The 25741-nt window shown below is 44.9% G+C and overlaps 1 protein-coding gene and 1 long non-coding RNA gene across 2 annotated transcripts in view; one reads left to right on the top strand and one right to left on the bottom strand.

Annotated features, from left to right (window-relative positions):
• Positions 1-1888: 1888 nt before the first annotated feature.
• Positions 1889-3178, top strand: LOC135101048 (uncharacterized). The gene is made up of 2 exons (XM_064004622.1): positions 1889-2589; positions 2753-3178. The coding sequence occupies exons 1-2, from the start codon at positions 2437-2439 to the stop codon at positions 3176-3178; spliced, it is 579 nt and encodes a 192-aa protein (XP_063860692.1). The 5' UTR covers positions 1889-2436.
• Positions 3179-9504: 6326 nt separating this feature from the next.
• LOC135101440 (uncharacterized) overlaps positions 9505-25741 on the bottom strand; it is a 204395-nt gene continuing 188158 nt past the window's right edge. The window contains exons 5-6 of the long non-coding RNA XR_010269274.1: positions 21158-21231; positions 9505-9585 (exon numbers count right to left, since the gene is read on the bottom strand). This is a non-coding gene — a long non-coding RNA (uncharacterized LOC135101440). The remainder of the gene's footprint in view (positions 9586-21157; positions 21232-25741) is intronic.

Below are 25741 nucleotides of genomic sequence, written 5' to 3' on the forward strand. Positions count from 1 at the left end.
AGTCAAAAGAAATAAAAAAAAAAAGTAGCGCACCATTAGTCGCTGTAATGAGGGGAAATGCATTGAGCCTTGTCTGTTGCTGCGCCCCTCCCCCTTCCCACCCTCATTCACGCGCCTAACTCAGATGGGTATTTACCTGCGCTGTGCTGATGAGGTGTCCACAGGCTGAGTGAATAAAGCGAGTGATATTCGTGTATGTGATATCAATATACTGCAGGACACAAACGCGCGCACACACACACACACACACACACACACACACACACACACACACACACACACACACACACACACACACACACACACACACACACACACAGAGAGAGAGAGAGAGAGAGAGAGAGAGAGAGAGAGAGAGAGAGAGAGAGAGAGAGAGAGAGAGAGAGAGAGAGAGAGACTGACTGGTCGACTCTTTAGGCTTCACAGCTCTCCCCTCTCGTCACTCTTCAAGCGCTGCACACCGCGTCCGTTCACAGCGGCGGTAACTGTCACCGCAGCGGGGGCCATCACAGCCACAAGCCGCACCCCCATCACACGCCTCCGACTGTCCAGATTCAAAGCTACGATACATTCAAGCAAAGAGGAGGGATTTTGTGACGCTGACGAAGGCGATTTATCATGAGCAAGTCTTACGCGAGCGTGACCGTCCGTAAGTTCGTAGAATTAATTGCTGGTAAAATTTATCGTTATTGTGAAGGAGACCAATTTAATTTCCGCATTAAACAAGAGAATTACGACTAAAATCATTCCTCTTTCTCTACTATTTTTTCATTTCCCAGTAATTACAGAAAGGCAATAACTGATGGATCCAGTGGACACCTGTCGCGAGGTAAAACACACACGGCAGATGAATTCCCTTGCACCTGTATTTACCCACTGCCGGACCTACCTCGCGGCGACTCCATTTCGTGCTCGGCCCAAAGGCAGCCTCACTGGTAAGAAATTGCCCCACAAAGGTCATGCTTACTAAGATCTTTCAGGCGGTACAGAATGAATTCCTTAGTGTGACAGAGAGGAGTCACGCGTAAGAGAACTTATAAAAGTAGTGGCCAAAGAAAACTTAATAAAGAGGGCGAGGGCTGTTAACACGAGGGAGAGAGAGCTTGTGGGGAAGCTTTTATTAAGAGTGAAGTGTTTGCACCAATGACGGAAGGGAGTAAGATGGGGACCAAGATGGAAGGAACTGACCAAGCGTGCCACGACTTTCCTAACTTGACCATCTTATATATATATATATATATACTCGTATATATATATATATATATATATATATATATATATATATATATATATATATATATATATATATATATATATATATATATATATATATATATATATATATATATATATATATATATATATATATATATATATATATATATATATATATATATATATATATATATATATATATATATATATATATATATATATATATATATATATATATATATATATATATATTACACACACACGCACAGACACACACACGCACACAATCACGCGTGGTGCCATCGCTTCGTGGTGCGCCTCAGCAAGGAGCAGCAATGATTGTCACTTGCTGCAGTCTGAAAGCCTCCTTCTCTGATCCTGGCCACTTTTTGACTGAGTAGAGACTGGGAACTTATCCCTCACTCTTCACCTTTTATTGACGGACTTTATATGAGCATGTCAACAATCCAGCTTCACTGCACTTTATATATATATATATATATATATATATATATATATATATATATATATATATATATATATATATATATATATATATATATATATATATATATATATATATATATATATATATATATACACACACACACACACACACACACACACACACACGCACACACACACACACACACACACACACACACACACACACACACACACACACACACACACACGGGGCGTAGTCACTTCTCCTACAAGCCTACAATAACTGGAGTACTGCCACATATCCTACACATAGATGGTCATATTTCCTACACAAAAACAAGTATCCGTCATATATCCTACACATAAAATGACTACCCTCCAGGTCAAATATCCTTTAAATACACCAGTTTTAGAGTAATGCCATATTTCCTACAGAGATACAGCATACCTCCTACACTCAAAAACCTGTTCTGTCACATATCCTACAAGGATACAGCATATCTGCTACACACAATAATATGTTGTCACATCTCCTACATTGCTCCTACAGGCGCACCCCCTAGCTTGGCGCCTCTGCACTCGGAGCTTCTGGCTCAGTACACTCCTGCCGACCTTGACTAGTCAACAAGTAGATAAGTTGTTATACATCCGTTCGGCGTAGTATCGTTCACATTCAGACATCATGGGTCGAGTTTAGTCTCGACCCAGCAGTATTTTTTTCTCCATTCGACGGGACAGACGGCATTATTGTACTCGATTGCGCCTGGACCAAGCATGGCTAGTATTGAGGGGAACATCCGCTTCAATGCAGTGGTTTACAAAGACAACTCTGGATTCCGGTACCTCCGAAATGTGGCAAGAAACAACAAACTATACCTGCGTTGCATTCATCACCCCAACTGTGGAGGAAGAGCCGTATTGTCGGAGGTAAGAACAGTTGTAAAATGTTATAGACCAGGAGTTTGGTAAGATTTAATCAACTTCACTGCTAAAGGTTTTCCGTTAAAACGATGGAGATCACTGGCAGAGTCACTGGTGATGATGGTGGTGTTAGGTGTTGTTCGAATTATTAAGCAGTTATATTTTACAGACAACTGGTGTCATCAGAGCAACGCAAGGTCACAACCATGAATCATCCGACTATGCTGCAACAGATCTGAGGAACACTCTCAAGATGAAGGCTGCTGAGGATGTGGGCTCTACCAGCAACTCCGAGATCTTCAGGCGGGTAACAAGACATCACCAACATGGAGCAGATGTGTCTTTCTCATCTGTAGAGCGAAGCATGCTTCGAGCCAAGCGCCGAATTCAACCGAGGCAACCACACACTGCAGAGGAGTGCGCCAACATTCTAGAAAGCTTAGAGGCCCAGGCCTTTAACGTAAACTTCAGATCTGTCGTCACAGATCAGGGAAGTGGTCATTTGGCAATTATTTTTTATTCTCTAACCCTGGTACCACTGATGACCACAATTAAGGAATGGAATTTTTTATGTGCCAGCCAACCAGATGCATGAAGCAGTTGACTCTCTGTTCCAAGAAAATTTTGACTTGAATGATCATTCCCAGCCAAAAATTACTGCATTCAAAACCTACATCACAGAGTACTGGATTCGAAAAGTCACTCCACAACGGTTATCTGTCTTCGAATTTTCTCGTGGAACTAACAATGATGCAGAGTCGTACCACAGCAGACTGAAAGCCATTGTCCGCCAGCACAAGCCAAACATTTACACTTTCCTCACACATCTGAATAATCTGATAACAGACACAACTAAGGACATTGAACGTGTGGATGCTGGCTTGGACATCACTCGTCAGAAAAAGGAGAAGTTTGTCAGAAACATTGAGCGCAGGCAGAACTTGAAAGAACAATTACAGAATGGCACATACACATTAACCCAATACATTAATGCTGTCGCTTACACATTTGATAGCTCTGTTTCAGCATTTCAACTTCCTGGAGACAGTGCTGATGAAAGTGGGGATGAGCATCAAGGCCCTGACAACGCAGCTGGTACTCAAGATGTTCCTCCCGAACTTCGGTGCAGCATCTGCTTAAGGCGAAGGGAAAGGACAGTTGTTCTTTTGCCCTGCCGACATGCCTCCTTCTGTGCAGATTGCATAACTATCCTTGTATCAGCAGCAGATGCTAACAACCCGGCAACATGTCCCACTTGTCGTACTGCCATTCAAGACAGGCTTGAAGTTTACGTTTAAAATGTGCCATAGTAATTTTTTTTTTATATATATACGTACGTTTTAGTGAGAAATGAAAAAAAATATCATTGTAATGCCATATTTTATATATGTAAGTTTTACTGAAAAATAAAAAGTGCCATTTTAATTCATGTGCCTTCCAGTTTTTACAATCATATTTTTTACTTGTAGGAGATATGACAGTATAAATGTAGGAGTTATGCCGGATGCACCATACTGCCGCAGCTCCTACACAAAAACAAGTGTCAGGCACATTTCCTACATAACAACTTGATACCCAGCGTATTTCCTACACCTACTGCGTGTAGGAGATATGCTGTATCTCTGTAGGAAATATGTCACTACTCTAAAAACTGCTTAATTTGTATTTGATGTGTCCTGTAGGAAATGTGGCGTAGGAAATGTGGCGCGGCCCCACACACACACACACACACACACACACACACACACACACACACACACACACTTCCTGAAGGGTTGGACGTCTACGTAGAAAAATGCAGGGTGGTATCATCAGCGTAGGAGTGGATAGGGCAAGAAGTTTGGTTTAGAAGATCATTAATGAATAGCAGGAAGAGAGTGGTTGACAGGACAGAACCCTGAGGAACGCCACTGTTAATAGATTTAGGAGAAGAACAGTGACCGTCTACAGCAGCAACAGAATGGACAGAAAGGAAACTTGAGATGAAGTTACAGAGAGAAGGATAGAAACCGTAGGAGGGTAGTTTGGAAATCAAAGCTTTGTGCCAGACTATATCAAAAGGTTTTGATACTCGTATGTCTAAGGCAACAGCAAAAGTTTCACCAAAATCTCTAAAAGAGGATGACCAAGACTCAGTAAGGAAAGCCAGATCACCAGTAGAGCGGCCTTGACGGAATCCATATTCTCGATCGGATAGAAGGCTGTGAAGTGATAGATGTTTAGGAATCTTCTTGTTGAGGATAGATAAAAAAAAAAACTTTAGATAGGCAGGAAATTAAAGCAATAAGACGGTAGTTTGAGTTATTTGAACGGTCACCCTTTTTAGGAACAGGCTGAATGTAGGCAAACTTCCAGCAAGAAGGAAAGGCAGATGTTGACAGGCAGAGTTGAAAGAGTTTGACTAAGCAAGGTGCAAGCACGGAGGCACAGTTTCGGAGAATAATAGGAGGGATCCCATCAGGTCCATAAGCCTTCCGAGGGTTTAGGCCAGCGAGGGCATAGAAAACATCAATGCAAAGAATTTTAATAGGTGGCATGAAGTAGTCCAAGGTAGAGTTTTCAGGAAAGATTTGAGCGAAAAGTTCAGCGTTAGAGATGGATGTGATAGCAGTGGTCCCATGTGGATGAAATAAAGAGGGAAAGAAGAAGCAAAGTTACTGGAGATGTTTTCGGCTAGGTGCCAGAAGTCACGGGGAGAGTTAGATCTTGAAAGAATTTGGCACTTTCTATTAATGAAGGAGTTTTTGGCTAGTTGGAGAACAGATTTGGAATGGTTCCAGGCAGAAATATAAGGCGCATGAGATTCTGATTCAAGTACCTTTTGTGGGCCGCCTCTATCATGTATAGCACGAGAACAGGCTGTGTTTAAACCAAGGTTTGGAAGGTTTAGGTTGAGAGAAAGAGTGAGGAATGTATGCCTCCATGCCAGACACTATCACTTCTGTTTTGAGCTCGGCACACAGAGACGGGTCTCTGACACGGAAGCAGTAGTCATTCCAAGGAAAATCCTCAGGTTCCCTCAACTGGCGGAGGCAAAACGCCAGAGGCATCTCCGTTCAGGGGTATCCTGAGGAGGGATTGGAGCAATAGGACATGATACAGATATGCGATTGCGATCGGAGGAGCCCAACGGAGAAGAGAGGGTAACAGCATAAGCAGAAGGATTAGAGGTTAGGAAAAGATCAAGAATATTGGGCGTATCTCCAAGACGGTCAGAAATACGAGTAGGGTGTTGCACCAGTTGCTCTAGGTCATGGAGGACAGCAAAATTAAAGGCTAGTGGTGAACATTGAAGTCTCTAAGAATGGAGATCCCAGTAACAGGGAAGAGAGTGAGAATGTGCTCCACTTTGGAAGTTAAGTAATCAAAGAATTTCTTATAGTCAGAGGAGTTGGATGAGAGGTATACAACACAGATAAATTTAGTTTGAGAGTGACTCTGTAGTCGTAGCCAGATGGTGGAAAACTAAGAAGATTCAAGAGCGTGGGCATGAGAGCAGATTAAGTCGTTGCGCACATAAACGCAACATCCAGTTTTGGATTGAAAATGAGGACAGAGAAAGTAGGAGGGAACAGAAAAGGGGCTACTGTCAGTTGCCTCAGACACCTGTGTTTCAGTGTGGAAAAAGAAGATGAGGTTTAGTAGAGGAGAGGTGGTGTTCTACAGATTGAAAATAAGATCACAGACCACGAATGTTGCAGAAGTTAATGAAGAAAAAGTTGAGGGGAGGGTGTCAAGACACTTAGGGTTGATGCCAGAAGAGCAGTCCGACCTGGGGACATTTGTGAAAGAAGTGTTATTTTAACAGCCTGTTTTCATGGTGGCAATAATACGTCTTACATAAGTCGATGTTTCGTGAAATATATTACCGGATCTGTTGCTGCAGCATTACATTATGACTAATATATAATGCTTATGCACATTAACATAGAGTACTATGGTACGACATATCATTTCACAGCAGCAGTGAACCCCTAATGAAAAAGAACACCTACAGAACAAAGTCTGATGACGAGTATTCCGAAAAATCCAAGTTTGTAAGCCATTCATTATGTGTACAGATTTTTATGATTTTTAACTGTTAAACAATGAAGTTCATTCCAATAGGACACGTGATTTTCAACTGAGACAATGAATTAAATGTGGCAATATTACCTTAAATACCTCATGATTTTTTTTAGGAAGCAACACGAATGTCGCTTACGTCTTGCAGGATGAACAGACCACTGAGCAGTGGGGCTTTGTCGTCTGTACTTCAAAATCACTGGATGATGTTTAACCAAATTCAAATCACCTACACTACATTTACGACTGATGAAGCTTCAGAATGATGTGTGTGTGTGTGTGTGTGTGTACTCGTGCGCGCCTAATTCACAATGTTGTTAATCACCTGTTATCATCCCGGAAAGAGTTTAGAGCTCGTAGAGAGCGGTGTATGGCTAGGACCTCACGCACGCCACACACCCCACCCCTCTGCTCAAAGGAAACAGTCACCGTTCACTCACTGTCACAGAAAAATCCTTAGCGACACAGCGGCGTTGGGACCTACTGTACACCTGTCGAGTGGTAGGGGGAAGGTCTCCACTGAGCTTCGAAGCTCTCTCTCTATTTATTTGTTATGTTGTTATAACTTTAGCATCCTTAATTAAAAAAAAACACCTCCCTCTCCCTCTCTCTCCCCCCTCTCCCTCTCTCTCCCTCTCTCTCTCTCTCTCTCTCTCTCTCTCTCTCTCTCTCTCTCTCTCTCTCTCTCTCCCTCTCTCTCTCCCTCTCCCTCTCTTTCCCTCTCCCTCTCCCTCCCTCTCCCTCTCCCTCCCTCTCCCTCTCCCTCCCTCTCCCTTCCTCCCTCCCTCTCCCTTCCTCTCCCTCTCCCTTCCTCTCCCTCTCCTTCTCTGTGTATGAATGGGGAGGTGAGTGTGTATGTACATTTCTTTTTCAGTGCCAAAACGATAATTATCCGCCCACAAAGACGTATCCTAATTCCTTCATCTTGCACCACATGCTACGCTTGCTGAAGTCAAGGCTTGCATTGAACATATCGTTTGGGAAAAAGTCGGTAATATCGAATCAGGCGAAAGCTGTCCGTTATTGGCGACAAAAACGAGTATCCCAAGTGAGGCTTAATTGATGACCCATTCTTTCCACCCCAAGGTTGTATGTGACATCAAGTGATGCTTCCGTAAGAGGCAATCCGACAAAGTTTTTTATAAATATGCAATTCTCAGAATAATAATTTAATTAACCTTGGCAGAGATTCCAGCTGTCGACAAATGCCCTCCTTCCTACAGGTCTTTAATGGCTTATTAAGGTAAAGGCTTGGCTATACAAGAGCTGCAGCTGCCGGTAATATTGCAAGAAAACCACTCAGGATAGACAGTGAAGGTTACGCCGACTTGCCAGGATATCACCCCGCTACTTCTCTCACTAACCGGCGCCGATACAAGGCTCCATCATTAGCTTTTCAGCCTCATGTCTCAGTTTCTAAAATTCTGTCAGCCAGCCCTGGTCAGGAATATACGATGTGAAATGCATCAAACCACCAGGAATTGGGAAATCATTAAATGGTATTTTTATCCTCAATTTCGTGTCCATGGTACTTACAGGTGACGAAAAAAAAAAAAAAAAAAGCTCATATTGCTCGCTACTCGGTCACACGCCAGCCTCTACCATGCCAGGTGGAGCTGCTCTTCCTCGCGGGACTCACGTGGCCGCCCGTGAGATTTAACTTAAAAAAAAAAAAAAAGTTTCGTGCAGAACAGGAAACCTTACTTGCGGTATGGGGAGTCTCTCTCTCTCTCTCTCTCTCTCTCTCTCTCTCTCTCTCTCTCTCTCTCTCCTCTCTCGCTCTCTCTCTCTCTCTCTTTGAAACACGAATCGTTGGACTGAACGTGTCTGCGCGGCTTTCGACAACTGCTGGTTTGCTCGACGAAATATTAAAATGACGATGATGATGGCATGGTATATCGCGGTAATGATGATGATAATACTGATTATGATATATATATATATATATATATATATATATATATATATATATATATATATATATATATATATATATATATATATATATATATATATATATATAGATATATATATATATATATATTATTGGTAATGATGATGATAACAGCAACAACAATAATAACGATAATAATAAAAAAATAAAATAAATAATAATAATAATAATGATAATAATAATAATAATAATAATAATAATAATAATAATAATAATAATAATAATAATAATAATAATAATAATGCCATTATTATTATTATTATTATTATTATTATTATTATTATTATTATTATTATTATTATTACTACTATTATCATTATTATTTTTTTACAACAACAACAACAAACAACAACAACAACAACAACAACAACAACAACAACAACAACAACATTCCAGGTAAATTAAATTTCATATCTCACTGATTACACCGGGCATTAACTTTGAGAAGCGCCACGTCCCCGAGTGTTTGCGGCCTGAGCTCTATTAAGTAGTGGAGGCAAGGAGCGCGTGTAATGAGGTGCCATCAGTGTGGGCAATCATTTTAAGCCACACTCGTACCCCGACACATCACTGGTAAAAAGAAGATCAAGACGATGAAGAAAACCGAGAACTGAAACTTAAGAAACACTAATTTTTAATGAAGATGCAAAAACAAAAACTTGTCTTATAACGAAAAGCAGGTGAATATCGAGTAGTTGTATTTTAATTAACAAAGTACAAGATAAGCCCTCCCTTTCCTACGGGGCAATCTGAACGTAAAACAACAATGACGGAGATATAAATACTTGAACATCGAGAAGATTGTGGATAAAGAAAATTCTCCCTAAAAAAGCGGCAGGAATTCGTAACGTATTAGTAATTAGTAACTTGGAGTGAAAAGATAGAATTGAAGGTGCTTATGTCTTACCTTACAGAAGAGGAGGAGGAGGAGGAGGAGGAGGAGGAGGAGGAGGAGGAACGTCGTGATTACCATTCCTTAGTTACTGCAAGAGAAGAAAAATGAGAATTAAAGAACAAAAGATTGGACAAGAGGGCGTTGGACAGTACAGAACATACTTCCAGTACAAGTAACAGTTACCACAAATGCATACAACACTTGTTACATGAAGAATCTGAACAAAAAAATAATAAAATAAATAAATAAAAACCTATACTGTAGACACAAGTTTTCTGAGCATCAATAAATGAAACCACACATGCAAAACATTCCTCCCAGAATCCATTTTTTCGAGATTAAACTTACGAGCACGACACAATCCAAGCCCGGCAGAGCGACAGAAAGTCAAGCCTGACACATTTACACAGAGATACCCAGCACCACTCCGGCCCTTCGTGCAGAGACAAAAAGCACGGAGGGTGGACAGAGAAAAAGCGAAAAAACAAGGATAGAGAGAGAGAGAGAGACGATCACTAAGAGCATTACAAAGTGAGAGGAGAGAATAACACATGCCGGAATAGGGAAATACACATCATCTTCATTACACCACACCCGAGGGATAACACAAGAAAAAAAAAAAAGTGAAAAAAGACAAACTAACACAAGTAGATAAAAGTGGACATGGCAGGAGTGAAAGCTTCCCCACAAAACCATGGTGAGGGACAATGTGGCCAACGGAGCAGCAAGGAACTGGGGAGAGGGAGACATGGGGAGGCAGGGATCCGAGTTCCCAGAGGTGGGGATTACCTGGACAGTGAGAGGAGCAGGTGTGGAGGAGGAGGAGGAGGAGGAGGAGGAGGAGGAGGAGGAGGAGGAGGAGGAGGAGGAGGGCAGAAAAGCTTTGTTATGCCGTGTTAGAGAATAATGAAATATGTCGATGAATGTGATGGTGAAGATTTGGTGCAAAATGATGTGAGCAATGAAGAAATGTTGAATAATTTACGAGAGAGAGAGAGAGAGAGAGAGAGAGAGAGAGAGAGAGAGAGAGAGAGAGAGAGAGAGAGAGAGAGAGAGAGAGAGAGAGAGAGAGAGAGAGAGAGAGAGAGAGAGAGAGAGAGAGGTGGGTGGGTAGGTGGGTAGGAAGGGACAAGGGTGTGAGAAAAATGACTGGTCTGGACAAGGAAGAAGATCCATCAGCGTATTAATCACGTGCCGACGCGAAGAGAGTGACAGAAGGGACGGGATGGTGCGCGTGGAGGCCTGGAGGGGAAGCAGGGAGGAATAGGAAGTGACAGGCTGGAGGGCTGAAGGGAGGCTGGGTAGGTCGCACACTCTAACTAGATTTACGTTCCTTCCCCTCGCCTTTCACCCCCTCCCTACTCATCCCTTAGATTACCTCCCGTGGGCGAACACCCAATGAGGCGACGGCGGCTTCCCCTTTACGGATTTGTAACAGAAACAAACAAATTAAAGCGTTGTAATCGATGGGCGAGTCTAGGCACGTTTCACACACTTGCCTGAAGTTGGAAAAAATAAATACATAAATAAAACTGTAAGGGTACTGATTTCGTGTGTGTGTGTGTGTGTGTGTGTGTGTGTGTGTGTGTGTGTGTGTGTGTGTGTGTGTGTGTGTGTGTGGTGATACATGGTGTGGTCTAGATGGTGCCGAGTTGCTACAGAGAGATTCAGTGTGAGAAGTGTGGTGTGGTACAGTGCAGTGTGGTGTGGAACGGAGAGAAGAGAGCATGAAATGTGTAGCGTGAAATGTGTAGCATGATGTGGTGGAGCGTCGAGCAGTAATGTGCAGGGTAATGGTGTGGTGTAGTGAGGTGAGATGTGGTGTGACGTGAAGTAATAAGTTGCAGGTGACAGTGTAGGATAGTGTGGCACGGTTTGGCGTGGTGGTGTGTGGTGTAAATCAACTGGGCGCAAGAGGGTGGCTTGGCGTGGTGCAGTGTGGTGCGGCGTGAAACACTACACGGTGCAGGCTAATGGTGTCGCCGCCCTATCCCGCCGCCTCGCTAGCAGCTTTCACCAATTTACATACCCGAGGGATCACACCGGCGCCCGTCCATCTGACTAATTAAACACGGATCAATCATGCCAAGACTGTCGTGTCCATATTGACTTTCTAATGACGACAAAACCATATGCCTCCCTGTACAAATCCTACACTTGGCACTCGGGGTACCATTCCTGGGGCGCTGGGAGGAAGGCACGCATCCGTCCAGACATGACGGGTGTGCCTGATTTTTGCTCTCCATTCCTCATCCTCACCCCATGGAGACCAATAGATATATCCACCATTTCATCGGCGATACCTGACGCTCATGATTCATCGCTCGCACCCCATACTACGCATGCTGGTCGTCTCTCACCGTCTCCTGCTTCTGCGTCTATACGTCCGTGCCGCTTCTCACACGCAGGTTCTGGCACAAGTATATAGCAGAGTTCTATAGTATCAGAGGCATTGGAAATACCGTGTTTTGATGGAAAGAAATCTTGTAATTTTCTCCTTTATATTCGTTAAAAATTCAAAGGGTGTTAAAAAATTATAGTAATAGTTTTTTTTTTTTTTTCATACAATGACTTCCAAGGCCATGTGTGTGTGTGTGTGTGTGTGTGTGTGTGTGTGTGTGTGTGTGTGTGTGTGTGTGTGTGTGTGTGTGTGTGTGTGTGTGTGTGTGTAACAATGAAAATCGGACGATGACGACAACTATCAACTTTCTGAAGCTCGAAACCTTTAAGAAGGAAAAGGAAATGCTTCAAATATTGCAGTGGATATACAGCTTTCGTCAAGTGAAAGGCGCCTTTGTGAGTGGTGGCGACGCCCTGGGGCCGAGGTGGAGGTGATGGACCTCGGACACTTGTCATGAGGTGACCGGTGAAAGGCTCGGGTGACAGTGAGTGGTGGCGGGGGTTGGGGCGTTGACTGAGTGAACGATGGAACACGGAGACGAGCCTCGCAGTCTATTTTGTGCTCCCAAAAACTGACGACGAGAATCGATGAGCTCTATTTAGTGATTGTCCAACAGACGATTTCTAGCGATAGCAATAATAATAATAATAATAATGATGATGATGATGATGATGATGATGATGATGATGATGATGATGATGATGATGATGGTGGTAATGATAATAACAATAATAGTAGTAATAATAATAATATTAATATAATAATAATAATAATAATAATAATAATAATAATAATAATAATAATAATAATAATAACAACAACAACAATAATAGGAATAATAATAGCAAGAACAACAACAACAACAACAACAACAACAACAACAACAACAACAATTTCAATACAAACATCTTTCCACCCACGAAAAAAAGAAAAGAAAAAAAAAAACGGAAAAAACAAAATAGGAAAGCACTGAAACATAAACCAAGAAACAGAGAAAGGAAAAACTAAAGACAATCCTATGGGAGAGGTTTTTAGGCCTCCAACAACGGCGCCCATTTTAGTTGCCTTTTACGACACGCGTGGAATGTGGCGGCGTGTACATCTAGGTCCTCGTATCTCGTAATAGCAACTTAGTAAGGCAGTGAGATTTGTAGGAGAGCTTACGATAATGAAGTGATAAGGCTATAGAACATCACTCTTTGTTATATTAAACTCTAGAGAAAGAAAATGGTAGCCCCACTGATGCTGGCTAACAAACCCACAAGACTCATCTTTAACTACGATGCTATTCACAACCAAGTAACTCTTAACCCATCACAGTCCACAGTGTTTCGAGCGTAAGCCTCCCGTCAATGTGCTGAATCTTACGCCTCAATCTGTTCAGGGTTCGGATCGCGGCGGTGACGGTCGGCAATCAGTTAACTCTGCGGTTTATTCACCTTTCGATGGCTGGCTGGTAAATAAGTGGATCGGGAAACCGTCATTACGGGAGGTGCCACAGAGGGTGACCTGGATGTGGTGATTAAGCTTCAGAATAATGGACGGATAAGTAATGACTCGTGTCACCAGAGACTATACATGTGTGTGTGTGTGTGTGTGTGTGTGTGTGTGTGTGTGTGTGTGTGTGTGTGTGTGTGTGTGTGTGTGTGTGTGTGTGTGTGTGTGAGAGAGAGAGAGAGAGAGAGAGAGAGAGAGAGAGAGAGAGAGAGAGAGAGAGAGAGAGAGAGAGAGAGAGAGAGAGAGAGAGAGAGAGAGAGAGAGAGAGAGAGAGAGAGATCGCCATCTCGCTCATAACCAAGAATCTGGCCTATAACTATCCCGGTGAGGCATGACGCCGGCTAGACGTGTCAAGAGGGTGGCCGGGATACACATCACGTATCTCGGAGTGAAGTTAATGTCGGAGGAAACCAGGGGAGGTTAACTGTAAATCTGGCCAAGACACACCACCCGTGAGTGATGGCGACCAGGCCACAGCGTGTTGATAATGATGACTGCGACGGTGACGATGATAACAAAAATTATGATAATTTACACACACACACACACACACACACACACACACACACACACACACACACACACACACACACATCTCAAGATTTGGCGTAGACCATTTCAGATCTACACGCACATTCACACTCACAACTTGAATAAGCAGGGTGGGTTTCCCAGCCATTTGTTCCTTCAAGGAGTCAGGGTCACAACTTCTAGCCTTACATTCTATACTATTCACTACTCGGTGGACAAAACCTGCAGAGTGAAAAAGAAAAACCCATTTTGTCTCCATCCAGCTCATGATTCGAACCTGGGACGTCTACAGTGAGGCAAGCACGCTAGTCACGACACCACCGAGTTAATAATAATAATAATAATAATAATAATAATAATAATAATAATAATAATAATAATAATAATTGCAACAACAACAACAACAACTATAAGAACAGCAACAACAACAACAACAGCAAAACAACAACGACGACGACGACAACGATCACATCGCAACCACACAATACACACACAGCAAACATTTAATCACCCACTCTCCGGGCACACTGCACCCCACACACACCGCAGAGCACAGCACACCGTGACGCACACTCCCGCCACTCACGCATGACGCAACGCTTGCACACCATCAGTTCAATGCAGCGTCCCCGCCAAGACGCGCGGAATTCTGTGCTCTCGCTACAATGAGAAGGATGACAATTAAGTGACAGGAACACAACATACCATATCAAATTAATACAATTATCCCTCGGCTCATCCGCGTCCCAGCAGCAGCGGGCGGGATGTAATTGCCTTGTATCTATTATTCCACATGAGCCGCTACAAAACTGCGTTTTTTTTTTTTTTCATAATATATTTTATTTATCATGGAGATGATGGTGATGAGAGACTAATACAACGAATTAGGAAAGCTTTCAAGCTATGTACACACACACACACACACACACACACACACACACACACACACACACACACACACAACGGTGGCTCAAATAAGTCAACAGAAGTGATGATAAATGTGTTTTCTATCACGAATTTTAAATTCAAATAATCACTTGTATTCATATCCTCACAGTCGACTCACAAATACTTGCACTGTACATTACCTCATCGTCATCACCATCACCACCGTCTTCGTTTCTATCACCATTATCATAAACCACATTATTTCTGCATCACAGGGCGATTCTGATCTCTAAAACATATGAAGGGAAAAGATAAAAGTAATAACTGTCCTAATATACTATAGCACTTTTATCAATAAATATTTTTCCTGGCTGAGACGTCCTCCGCCTATCAGCTGGCACGTATGTAACTGTTGGCGGGCTGTCACTCCACATGAACTTATAAAAACCGTTAATCTTTGTCTAATAATGTTTTTTTTTTCCTCTACTGTGTCAAGGAGTCCGGACACAGACACTCACTAAAGGAGTAGGGGAGGGAAATCTGGCTCATTTTGCTGCTGCTAATGAATTACTTATACAAAATTTCTAATATAAGAGTGATATGAGAAATGACCTTAAAATCTAACACAATGTAAGACCACTTGGGGAAAGCAACCAGGCATCGCAGTGTAGCCCAGCTGTGTACTGTAAGTCACGATGACTGTCTTAAATCATTCATGGGGATGCGTACTTTATACAGTGAATACTTCCCCCTGACACCCGATATATTCTGTGGTACTGAAATGAGCAGTCAAAGCACAGGGTAGGAGCATTTCTTACAGACAACTCGACCACGAGCATGTTACTGAGAGCGGCACGCCTTGGCACACAAGGAGCTGTGCTGATATGCGGGTTACATCTTCTGCTTAATGAACAGCTTCTTTAAGAAGGGCGTTAGGCAGTGTTATGTTCTTATTCGTATACTTATTAATACCTATTAATGTGAAAGGAACGGAGATGAAATGTAACAATAGGAATGTAGTGTGGCTGGACGTGGCAGCCAAAACAAGTTGGGTCTGCAGAGTTGCGGATGTCACCCAGAGCACAGGATATCTGGACTCCTTAAGAGATAAGACATAACGTTGACATAGTCGGTGGTGGTGATCAAACATCCAGGCGTCCTGTTTCCTAATACAATAAAGTAACGAGCTGGGGCGGATGGATAGCAGACTCATCCCAGATACGAGAACGGGGAGAACAAGCTAGAGTCTGTACAAACTGTAATTGTAATATATAAAGAAGCAAACACGGAGAGTGTTCTCCGCTTCATACCCACGAGTATCAGGTATCAGTGTAACAAGGGGGTAATAACCATTTATCTCTTACTTGATTCAAAGCATATTAAACTGCTAATTCAATCACAGTAAATAATCGATGGTTAGCAACCTTGATGTGTTTGAGTGTTTAATGAATGCACGCGGCGTGTGGGTTGCACGCGTGCATGCATGCGTGCATGCATGCACGCACGCACGCACGCACGCACGCGCCCACACACACACACACACACACACACACACACACACACACACACAGAGAGAGAGAGAGAGAGAGAGAGAGAGAGAGAGAGAGAGAGAGAGAGAGAGAGAGAGAGAGAGAGAGAGAGAGAGAGAGAGAGAGAGAGAGAGAGAGAGAAACTGTAAAAGACGGGTGCTCTTGAGACCAGCGGCTTCAGTCCATATTTCTCTTGAAACAATGAACGCAGATCTTTCCCGCCTTCTTCTCGGACTCTCAGAAGAGACCAGCAAGGCACCGTCCACACTAAGGCAGCGTTGTACTTTACGAAACTTGAGGCGTTACAGTCTTAGTGATTATTACCCCGGAGATTGTGTTAGCGCTTCATCCAGCACCATCCATCATGATCCATCTAGACTTCCACAACCCCTTACAGGAGGTAGCCACCGTCACCTGCCAACATCACACAATCTCACTCTCCACTCACGGGGGAAAACTAAATTTTTCGTGGGGTTCAACCCCACCTTCCCCTCACCCTGCCACGCACAACCCTCACCTCGCCCACCCCTTCCGTTATTACATGGACGGCGCACTAATAAAGGCAGATAAAGGAATAATAAACTAATAAACAACGTTCAATGGCCTCCGCCACCCTAGGTACCCCAGCAATGGCTGACCTTGTTTCTCTCTCTCTCTCTCTCTCTCTCTCTCTCTCACTCTCTCTCTCTCTCTCTCTTCCTCTCTCTCTCTCTCTCTCTCTCTCACCACACACACACACACACACACACACACACACACACACACACACACACACACACACTAAGCTTACCGTCAGGGGACATTCTTGCTTCTTACCCTGCTGGCCTTAATAAGCTCAAAAAGGCGGGCAGGACGGTGGAAAATATCTGCGCACTTTTTAGGATCTTCCAAGGAACCTTGTTATAAATTTTTAAACTACTACCCAGCGTTTCCATTGATAGGTAAGGGCGTGCTGCTTTTGTCTGCAAACTGATTTTCTGTAATGGCGTATACCTAGTATATCATAATAAGTAAACATTATATGACGATTATAATGTTGATCATATCTATCAACGAAAAAGTAAAGGCAGGAAGATCAGTAAACAATAGCTAGTAAACAAGAACTGGCCACTTGTTTCTGAGCAGCACCAAACGATTCACGCTAAATAAGACGACTTAAATACGTAATCTTAAAATTAGAAAAATGTTGAAAATCGTTTTTTATATTCCGTCGCAGCTGGCCCGCGGACGCCTCGATTGGCCCGTAACGAGGACCAATCAGGGCCGCCTTCCAGGCCCAGGTGAGGAGACAGGTGACTTGATTTATCTTTTTCGTCCAGAGGAGGAGGAGGAGGAGGAGGAGGAGGAGGAGGAGTGAGAAGAAAAAACGAAAAATAAAAGGAGGAAAAGTAAAGGAAAAAAAAATAAAACGAAAACGTAAGTTGATAACAATGACGACAATGATGATGATGATGATGAACGTGATGGAGTGACCGAGGGTACTATTATGCAGGACAAGAACATGGGCATACAAATATAGGACAAGAAAAATAGGAAAGATGAAGAACTCGAGAGGGGGAAGAACGACGCGGCGAAGGTGATGGACAAAAATAAGAGAGGAAAAAAAGTGAAAACAAGAAGCACAAATCAAAGAGAGAAAAAAGTGAGTGAGTTGGTAGTTAAGAGTGGCGATAAGAAGCCCGGGGAGGAAGAAGGCTGAGGGGAGAAGGGGTGAAGGTGATAAGGCAAGTTTAGAGGGAGGGAGGGAGGGGAAAAGGGGAAAGAAATTGGTAGCTAGAAGCGACCAGGCCCATCACTACCGGTATTTCCTTAGTGATACATGTAACGGAGACACCAGCCAGCGTGTGTTTGGCACTGACATCATGAGCGCCAGCGGCGTCATCACTCCTTGCCGCCAGTCCCTCGCCTGGTCCTCAGCAGCAGTGTTGGCACCACTCCGCGGCGGCAGCACAGCCACTCCCGCCACGCTCCAGCTGGCCCATACTCGCTAAGCCTTCTCGAACTCCAACTTAAATCTTTTACGACTTTATTGTCAGATGAAATTATGCGGGAAAATATTGTTCCGTTTTCTTCCACTCAGATTTCTACTACGCTGTTTCCGGTTCGTGGGTGGGGTGGTCCCTGTAGGGCCGGGAGGGGGGTGGGGGGAGGCGCCTGAGAACTCCACGTCGCTGCGCGCCCCACTCCGAGGAAAACAAACAAAGTTACAAGTCACAGACAACCGAGGGGAAAAAACGGGCGCAGGTATGACCCTAAACATGACAGAGAAGCCGAACCCCATCTTTTAAAAAATGTGCTTGTAGGCGAACGCGGCACCAAACTTAGGAGGTGGGGCTGGTTTTGGCCTCGAATCTCTCTCTCTCTCTCTCTCTCTCTCTCTCTCTCTCTCTCTCTCTCTCTCTCTCTCTCTCTCTCTCTCTCTCTCTCTCTCTCTCTCTCTCTCTCTCTCTCTCTCTCTCTCTCTCTCTCTCTCTCTCTCTCTCTCTCTCTCGCTTGTCGAGCCGTCGGCACAATTCGTCTGGGAGAGTTGGGTGAGATTGTGGTGGTGGGTGGTGGTGGTGGTGGTGGTGGTGGTGGTGGTGGTGGTGGCGGCGGCGGCGGGAGGTTATAGTCAGATTCCTTTAGGAAGAGAGGAAAAGGGAAGAGATACGGGAAAGGGAGGAAGCGGGAGCTCCATTGCCGGCTCTTCCCCTCCGCGTGAAGGATATTGCGAAACTGAAAACCGTGCAGCATGAAGCGACAAAGAAGAATTCAACCTTACGCAATAAAGCCCAAGAAGCACCGACAGAATGAACACAATTTCATCGAGATGCCACGCTCTGAGAGCAGACTTCTCACATAACTTAAAATGCCTAAACGATTTACTGGTGCCAATACCAGCGGCGCCTGTCCCCGACACTTCCCAGACAACAGTCAGAACCATACATCTCACATGACAGGTACCATTACATTCCACTACAGTAGTATTCCCATATCATCAGGTACGGAAATATTGACAGCCTTCTTCAGTGAGGCTGCCTGGTTGTGTAATAGCTGTAATGCAACAAGTGTATTTACTTCACGGCAGGCCTGCTGCTGGAGGCATGCCGCAGCCTGTGCCCGCCTTGTGTGGTGCGGGGACGGCAGAGAGGGATTCCATTCACTGAATGGGAATTAATCAGGTTTCTTTACGCTGTAGATCGATATCTTCATTCAGTAGCATTTGTCATTAATCAGTAGCACGAATTTTTAAGCTATTGTTATTTTATCTTATTTATAATACATTTTTTATTAGTCTGTTAACTTATCTACATATTTACTTAGTATTTTTCACTGGCGTTTTGCGTGACGCGCGTCGCGGTACTGCACTGGAACAGCTTCCAGCGGCCACCAGCGAGCACAGACCCTTCGGCGTTCCTCGGCGGCACGTTTCTCCCTCCTGGTGGGTATGACTATGAAAATGAAATATGATGCGAGCAGCTCGTCAAAAGGCGAAACAACTACCATAAATTTGAATGGCCTTTGAAGGAAGACGATGAGATTGGTTGCCGAGACTATTATTATGACGACACTTTGGATACGGCTTGAGAAAAAAAAAAAAAAAAGTATAAAGTCAGTGGCTGGAACACTTGAAAGAGTTTGCGCTCCAGGGAGAATGTTTGGGTCTCGACTTCACTTCAATGGTCAAAATTCTGAGCATAACAATCCGTCATAAATCCTTTCCCTGTGGCAGCAAAACATACCGGCGGTGTGTGGCGTCCCGGCGGGCGTATACCGATCCTCAACCAGGCGGGGAAATGGTGACGAGTCTTCCACACGCCACACGCGACGACTCCTAAACGACGCAACGGTCCTGGCACGACACCAATTTCCAAAACAAGAAACCTTAACTAAGCACATTTCCTCCCTGTGAAACAAAAACGAAGGGGGAAAGAGAACCCCCTAAAGGCACTCATTTCTGGCCATCAAAGCGCTTACAGCAGGGCGAAACTGGAGCCTCGGGGACACTCAGGGACAAAGTAGTTCACGCTTACTGAGGCAGGAAGAGGCGAACGGACGAAGGCAAGGAGGGAGGGGGAGGAGAGGGAGGAACACAGGAAGGGGACAGGAGCAGGAAGGAGAGGAGGGAGACAGTAATAAAGTCGGGAAGCCTCGGACACTCTAGAAGGAAAAGTCGTATTCATAAAGTTTCCAGATTGCAGCAGCACTCCGTTAAGCTTTGATGGCTCGGGACGGACCGCCTTCTCTCGCACTTGGAGGACGAGCACGAGGACGACGACGACGACAAGGAGGAGGAGGAGGAGGAGGAGGAGGAGGACGAAGAGCAGAAAGACGAAGAAGGAATGGATGACAATGACGACGATAATGATAAAAACAAGGACAATAAAAATGATAATAGCAACAGTAACAAGAGTAACCACAATAATAACAACAACAACAACAACAACAACAACAACAACAACAACAACAACAAGGAGGAGGACGAGGAGAAGGAGGAGGAGGAGGAGGAGGAGGAGGAGAGAAGGCGGAGTAGTCGGAGTTGTGCGAGTAGCAGAAGGAAGGAGGAGGCATGAATCTCGTGTACGGGCGAGCTGTTCTTGTAGTAGCTCAGCTTCTCCTCTACTAGGCACAGGCGTCATCAAGCTCCTGCCGCCAAGACTGCTTAATTTCCTGTGACTAACAAGGCTGCAAGGTGACCCGCGCGGCCCGAGAGGAAGGCGTTGCTGGCGGCGGTGCGTGGAGGGAAAGGGAGGTGTTATCATGATGGAGGTACTGACGGTGGTGATGGTGGCGTAGGAAGGACAGGGTGGCTGCCAGAAGGTGGTCACACTCACCGTTACTGCACAGCGGGAGGAGAGTAGCAGGCGTATCTCTGTCTGAGCAGGACGGCCGCCAACCCAACAGACACCTGAAAAATAGAGAGAAGAGTGTCAAGTTCAAAAGCCAAGGAATACGACTAAATTTAACCGAATACTTTTGTACGAGACGTGAGAGTGCAATAGATTACCAACATTTTTCTTGCACGGGCATGTTCATACACGCACGCACACACACACACACACACACACACACACACACACACACACACACACACACACACACACACACACACACACACACACACACACACAAGGCTAGGTAAAGGTAGCAAGGGATTTACAGTACATGTCTTCGTATTCTCTGTGTTGCAAAGGCGACTAGGAGGGGCGAGCGCTGCTGGCAGACCCTTCCTCAGAAAACTTTGTTCTTCTCTTAAAACAAGAAGGAAACAGAAAGGGCATTTTCTTTTATATTTCAGATTTCTTTATTTCTTACATTGTTATCTTTAAAATGTTTTCTTCTTGAATGCCGCCTGACATACATGGCAAGAGGAAACTGTGTGTGTGTCTACTGTATTGTGTCTATATACTGTGTGTGTGTGTGTGTGTGTGTGTGTGTGTGTGTGTGTGTGTGTGTGTGTGTGTGTGTGTGTGTGTGTGTGTGTGTCTATATATATATATATATATATATATATATATATATATATATATATACGAGGTGTGTCATTAAAGTTCCAGGACTGGTGTCCTAAAAGATGAATTTCAAACCCAAGCCACAAACCACCATATTTCCCCTTCAAAGTAATCCTTCTGGAGTATACAACTGCGCTCCCAACCCTCTACAGTCACTAATCTTTTTCTTACGTGCTTTTAAAATCATGTCCTCTGTTGCAGGTCGTTTAACAATGAGCGCTGAACAGCGAACAAACTTGAAGTTTTTGGTGCAGTTGGGGAAAACGCCGTCAGAAGCACTGGGTATGCTGCAAAAAGTGTACGGGGATGAGACAATGTCACGCTCACGTGTTTTTGAGTGGTGCAAGAGGTTCAAAGAGGGCTGGGAGGACGTGGAAGATGACCCCAGGAGTGGAAGACCCTCAACGAGCAGGAATGAGGCCAATGTTGAGCGTGTCAAGCAGATGGTGCGTGACGATCGTCGGTTGACTGTTCGAAAGATCGCAGATGAGCTTGGCATGAACCACAACAGCGTGTGGAAGATTATCACTGAAGATCTGGGCATGCGGAAAGTCTGTGCGAAGATGGTGCCGAGACTCCTGAACGATGACCAGAAGGGACGACGCATGCAGGTGTGTCAGGACATCCTCGAGCGTCTGGAAACTGAACCAGACTTGCTCAGGAGAGTCATCACCGGCGATGAGTCCTGGGTATTTGAGTACGACCCGGAGACCAAACGCCAGAGCCTTCAATGGAAGAGTCCGGCGTCGCCACGGCCGAAGAAAGCAAGGCAGTCCAGGTCCAGCTTCAAGGTCATGTTGATCGCTTTCTTCGATGTGAGGGGCATCGTCCACTGCGAGTTCTTGCCACAGGGCCAGACAGTCAACCAACATGTGTACAAAGAAGTACTGCGGCGTCTGCTTCGTGCAGTGCGCGAGAAGAGGCGGGAGTTGTGGCAGGGCAACTCGTGGCTGCTTCACCACGACAATGCGCCTGCTCACAATGCTCTGAGCATCAGAGAGTTCTTGGCCAAGAAGAACATCGCCGTGCTGGAGCAACCGCCCTACTCACCTGACCTCGCTCCGTGCGACTTCTTCCTCTTCCCCAAGCTCAAGGAGGTCATGAAGGGGACCCGTTTTGATGATGCGGACGACATCAAAAAGGCCGTGACGACGGAGCTGAGGAGCATCCCGCAAGAATCCTTCCAGCAGTGCATGCAAGCCTGGCAGAGAAGGATGGACAAGTGCATGCGGTGCCAGGGGGATTACTTCGAAGGAGATAACCTATAGTTTGTAGCCTGGATGTGAAATAAAACTTGTGTGGCACCAGTCCTGGAACTTTAATGACACACCTCGTATATATATATATATATATATATATATATATATATATATATATATATATATATTATACACACACACACACACACACACACACACACACACACACACACATACAGTTTCGTATACGAAGGGAACGTCTTTACAAATGGTATAAGCAACAATTACCGCTGTGTTCTTAACACATAAAAGAAGCGCCCCACGGCCCACGGCTTCACGCCCATATTCCTCTGTAATTACGGCTAAAATCGGTACATGTTTCGTTTACTGTTTTCCATTATTGTTGATTGGCTGTGCTCACATTTTGTCCTTGGCTCCCGGGAAGGACCTCTCCCTGCCGACAGTCAGTCCCTTCCACGTCGCGGCTGCCCGGTGAGAGGCGGCCGGTGGAAGGCTGGCCGAGGCTCCTCCTCCCGGTGCCCGGCACACAGGATCGATCCCGTGTGTCCGCGTCAGCTCCGTGCTTAATGGAACAGCGAGGTAGCCACGGCAGAGCCCATTTACGGTAATGGAGTATTGAGATACAGAGACAGTTTTGCTACATGAAATTGTATTTTTCTGGTAGGCAGCTGACTAAGGAAATGAAGTGGAAGTTACAAAATGTGGTAGACTACAAAATTACTTCAGAAAGTCTGTGAAGTTTTCGATGCTGAAAATATTACAGATCTGCACCCACTACGTACTTAAGGAAAATAATAGTGATTAACTTTATAAAAAGAAAAAAACTGTGAAAAAATTTAGTTGATCGCGAATCAACACACACACACACACACACACACACACACACAGCAGAGAGAGAGAGAGAGAGAGAGAGAGAGAGAGAGAGAGAGAGAGAGAGAGAGAGAGAGAGAGAGAGAGAGAGAGAGAGAGAGAGAGAGAGAGAGAGAGAGAGAGAGAGAGAGAGAGAGAGAGAGAGAGAGAGAGAAAGAGTAAATCACAGTAGCTTAAACTAGCAATGAAAACAAAACACCGCCACAAGGTTAGCTCACTACAACATTGCGGACGATAAAGTGAGATGCGTGGAAGTTGGTGGGCGCCTGCCGCTTAATGACCCGCCAAGCTCCTCAATGGTTTGTAATGATGATGATGATGATGACTGAATGATTACGATGACAACAACAATAGGGATAATGATAACGACTTATGTAAATTTAGCACGTTCAGAATCCCAAGTCAACACGGATACCTTAACACTTAATACGGTGCAGCTTCGAAAGACAAACTGAACCACCTGTTGGCTCTATCCAATACACACACACACACACACACACACACACACACACACACACACACGTAATCACGATGAACGATGACAATATAGACAGCAACAACAACAACACGCGAGAAACCAATGCAAGAATAACACAATTAACTTCCTCCCTCCGCCTATGACGTCACAGCAAGTAGGCCTCCTCTTCTTTTCTACTTGCGCTCACCTGCCGAGAGAGGATAGCCCGGCGAGGAGGAGAGGGACTGGGGTCAGGAAATGATCGCGGCATCTCAGCGATGTCTATCAGCTACTGGGCGTCTCTCTCTCTCTCTCTCTCTCTCTCTCTCTCTCTCTCTCTCTCTTCCCTTGGCCGCTCAGCCCTGTCTCGTCTTCCCACGATCTCCAAGCTTCTCCTAGACAACATCCAATAAGGAGAAACAACACTCGCTGGCACAGAATCTCATCGTTAGTTAACCCAAAAAGAGCCTCGTATCGCTGGTCGGTCATTACGCGGACAAAGCCTTCCGTGTATATAACCTTAGTGCAAAAAAGAAAAAAAAAAAAAAGCGAAATTTCACGCGCAAGGAAAAAGGACACACAAGCAGAATTAATCCTCCTTCTCTTCCTCCTTACTCGGTCCTACAGAACTCCATCCTGCTCTCTCGTTGCTATCCGGACTCCACGAATCCGGAGTCCAGTCTTGCTCTAATTTTCCGGCCGGCACAACTCTGGCTCGGTGGTGGTATTGGCGATGGAGTGGTGGGGGAGGTGGGTGAGGGGTAGCGTTGGGGACGGTAAGAGTCAGTGATGATGTGAAGGGGAATAGAAGGAAGGGAAGAAGGGAAGGGGATGTCAGATGGAAGGGAGAAGGAGAGGGGACGCTCTGTTGTCTCTCCCCTTCCCGAATGGTTCAGGTAGGAGGGAACAAAAGAGGTTTAGAGGAATACGGGGAGGACTCCTGGAAAGTGAGGGAGGCGAGAAGTGATGAATGGCGAGCGTGGCGGGATGTGGAAGGAGAAAGTAATGAGAAGGACATGTGATTATTGGCCTTGCGGGAAACTACGCGAGGCATGCCACTGATAGGGCGCCAGAACTAGTGATAGAGGGGCGGCCCGTGTAGCCCAGGAGAGCTTAATGACTTGTGAGATGTTTGAGACAGAGCTACCAAGTTGAGCGAGGCGGACTCCATGTTCATACTTCACGACCTGTAGGGGAAGTGAGCGGCTGACACTGATGGACGGAGTGACGGCTGTTAGGGCAAGGCGAGGGAGGTGCTTCTGTGATACCAGGCGCCCTCAGAGGTATTGACTCCGGAAAGCGGTGGTGGAGTGGAAGTGCTGGGATGGGAAGTGATGTGAGGTGGAAGTGGTGGTGGTG

This window comes from Scylla paramamosain, chromosome 6 (genome assembly GCF_035594125.1).
Source record: "Scylla paramamosain isolate STU-SP2022 chromosome 6, ASM3559412v1, whole genome shotgun sequence".
Classification (NCBI taxonomy): domain Eukaryota; kingdom Metazoa; phylum Arthropoda; class Malacostraca; order Decapoda; family Portunidae; genus Scylla; species Scylla paramamosain.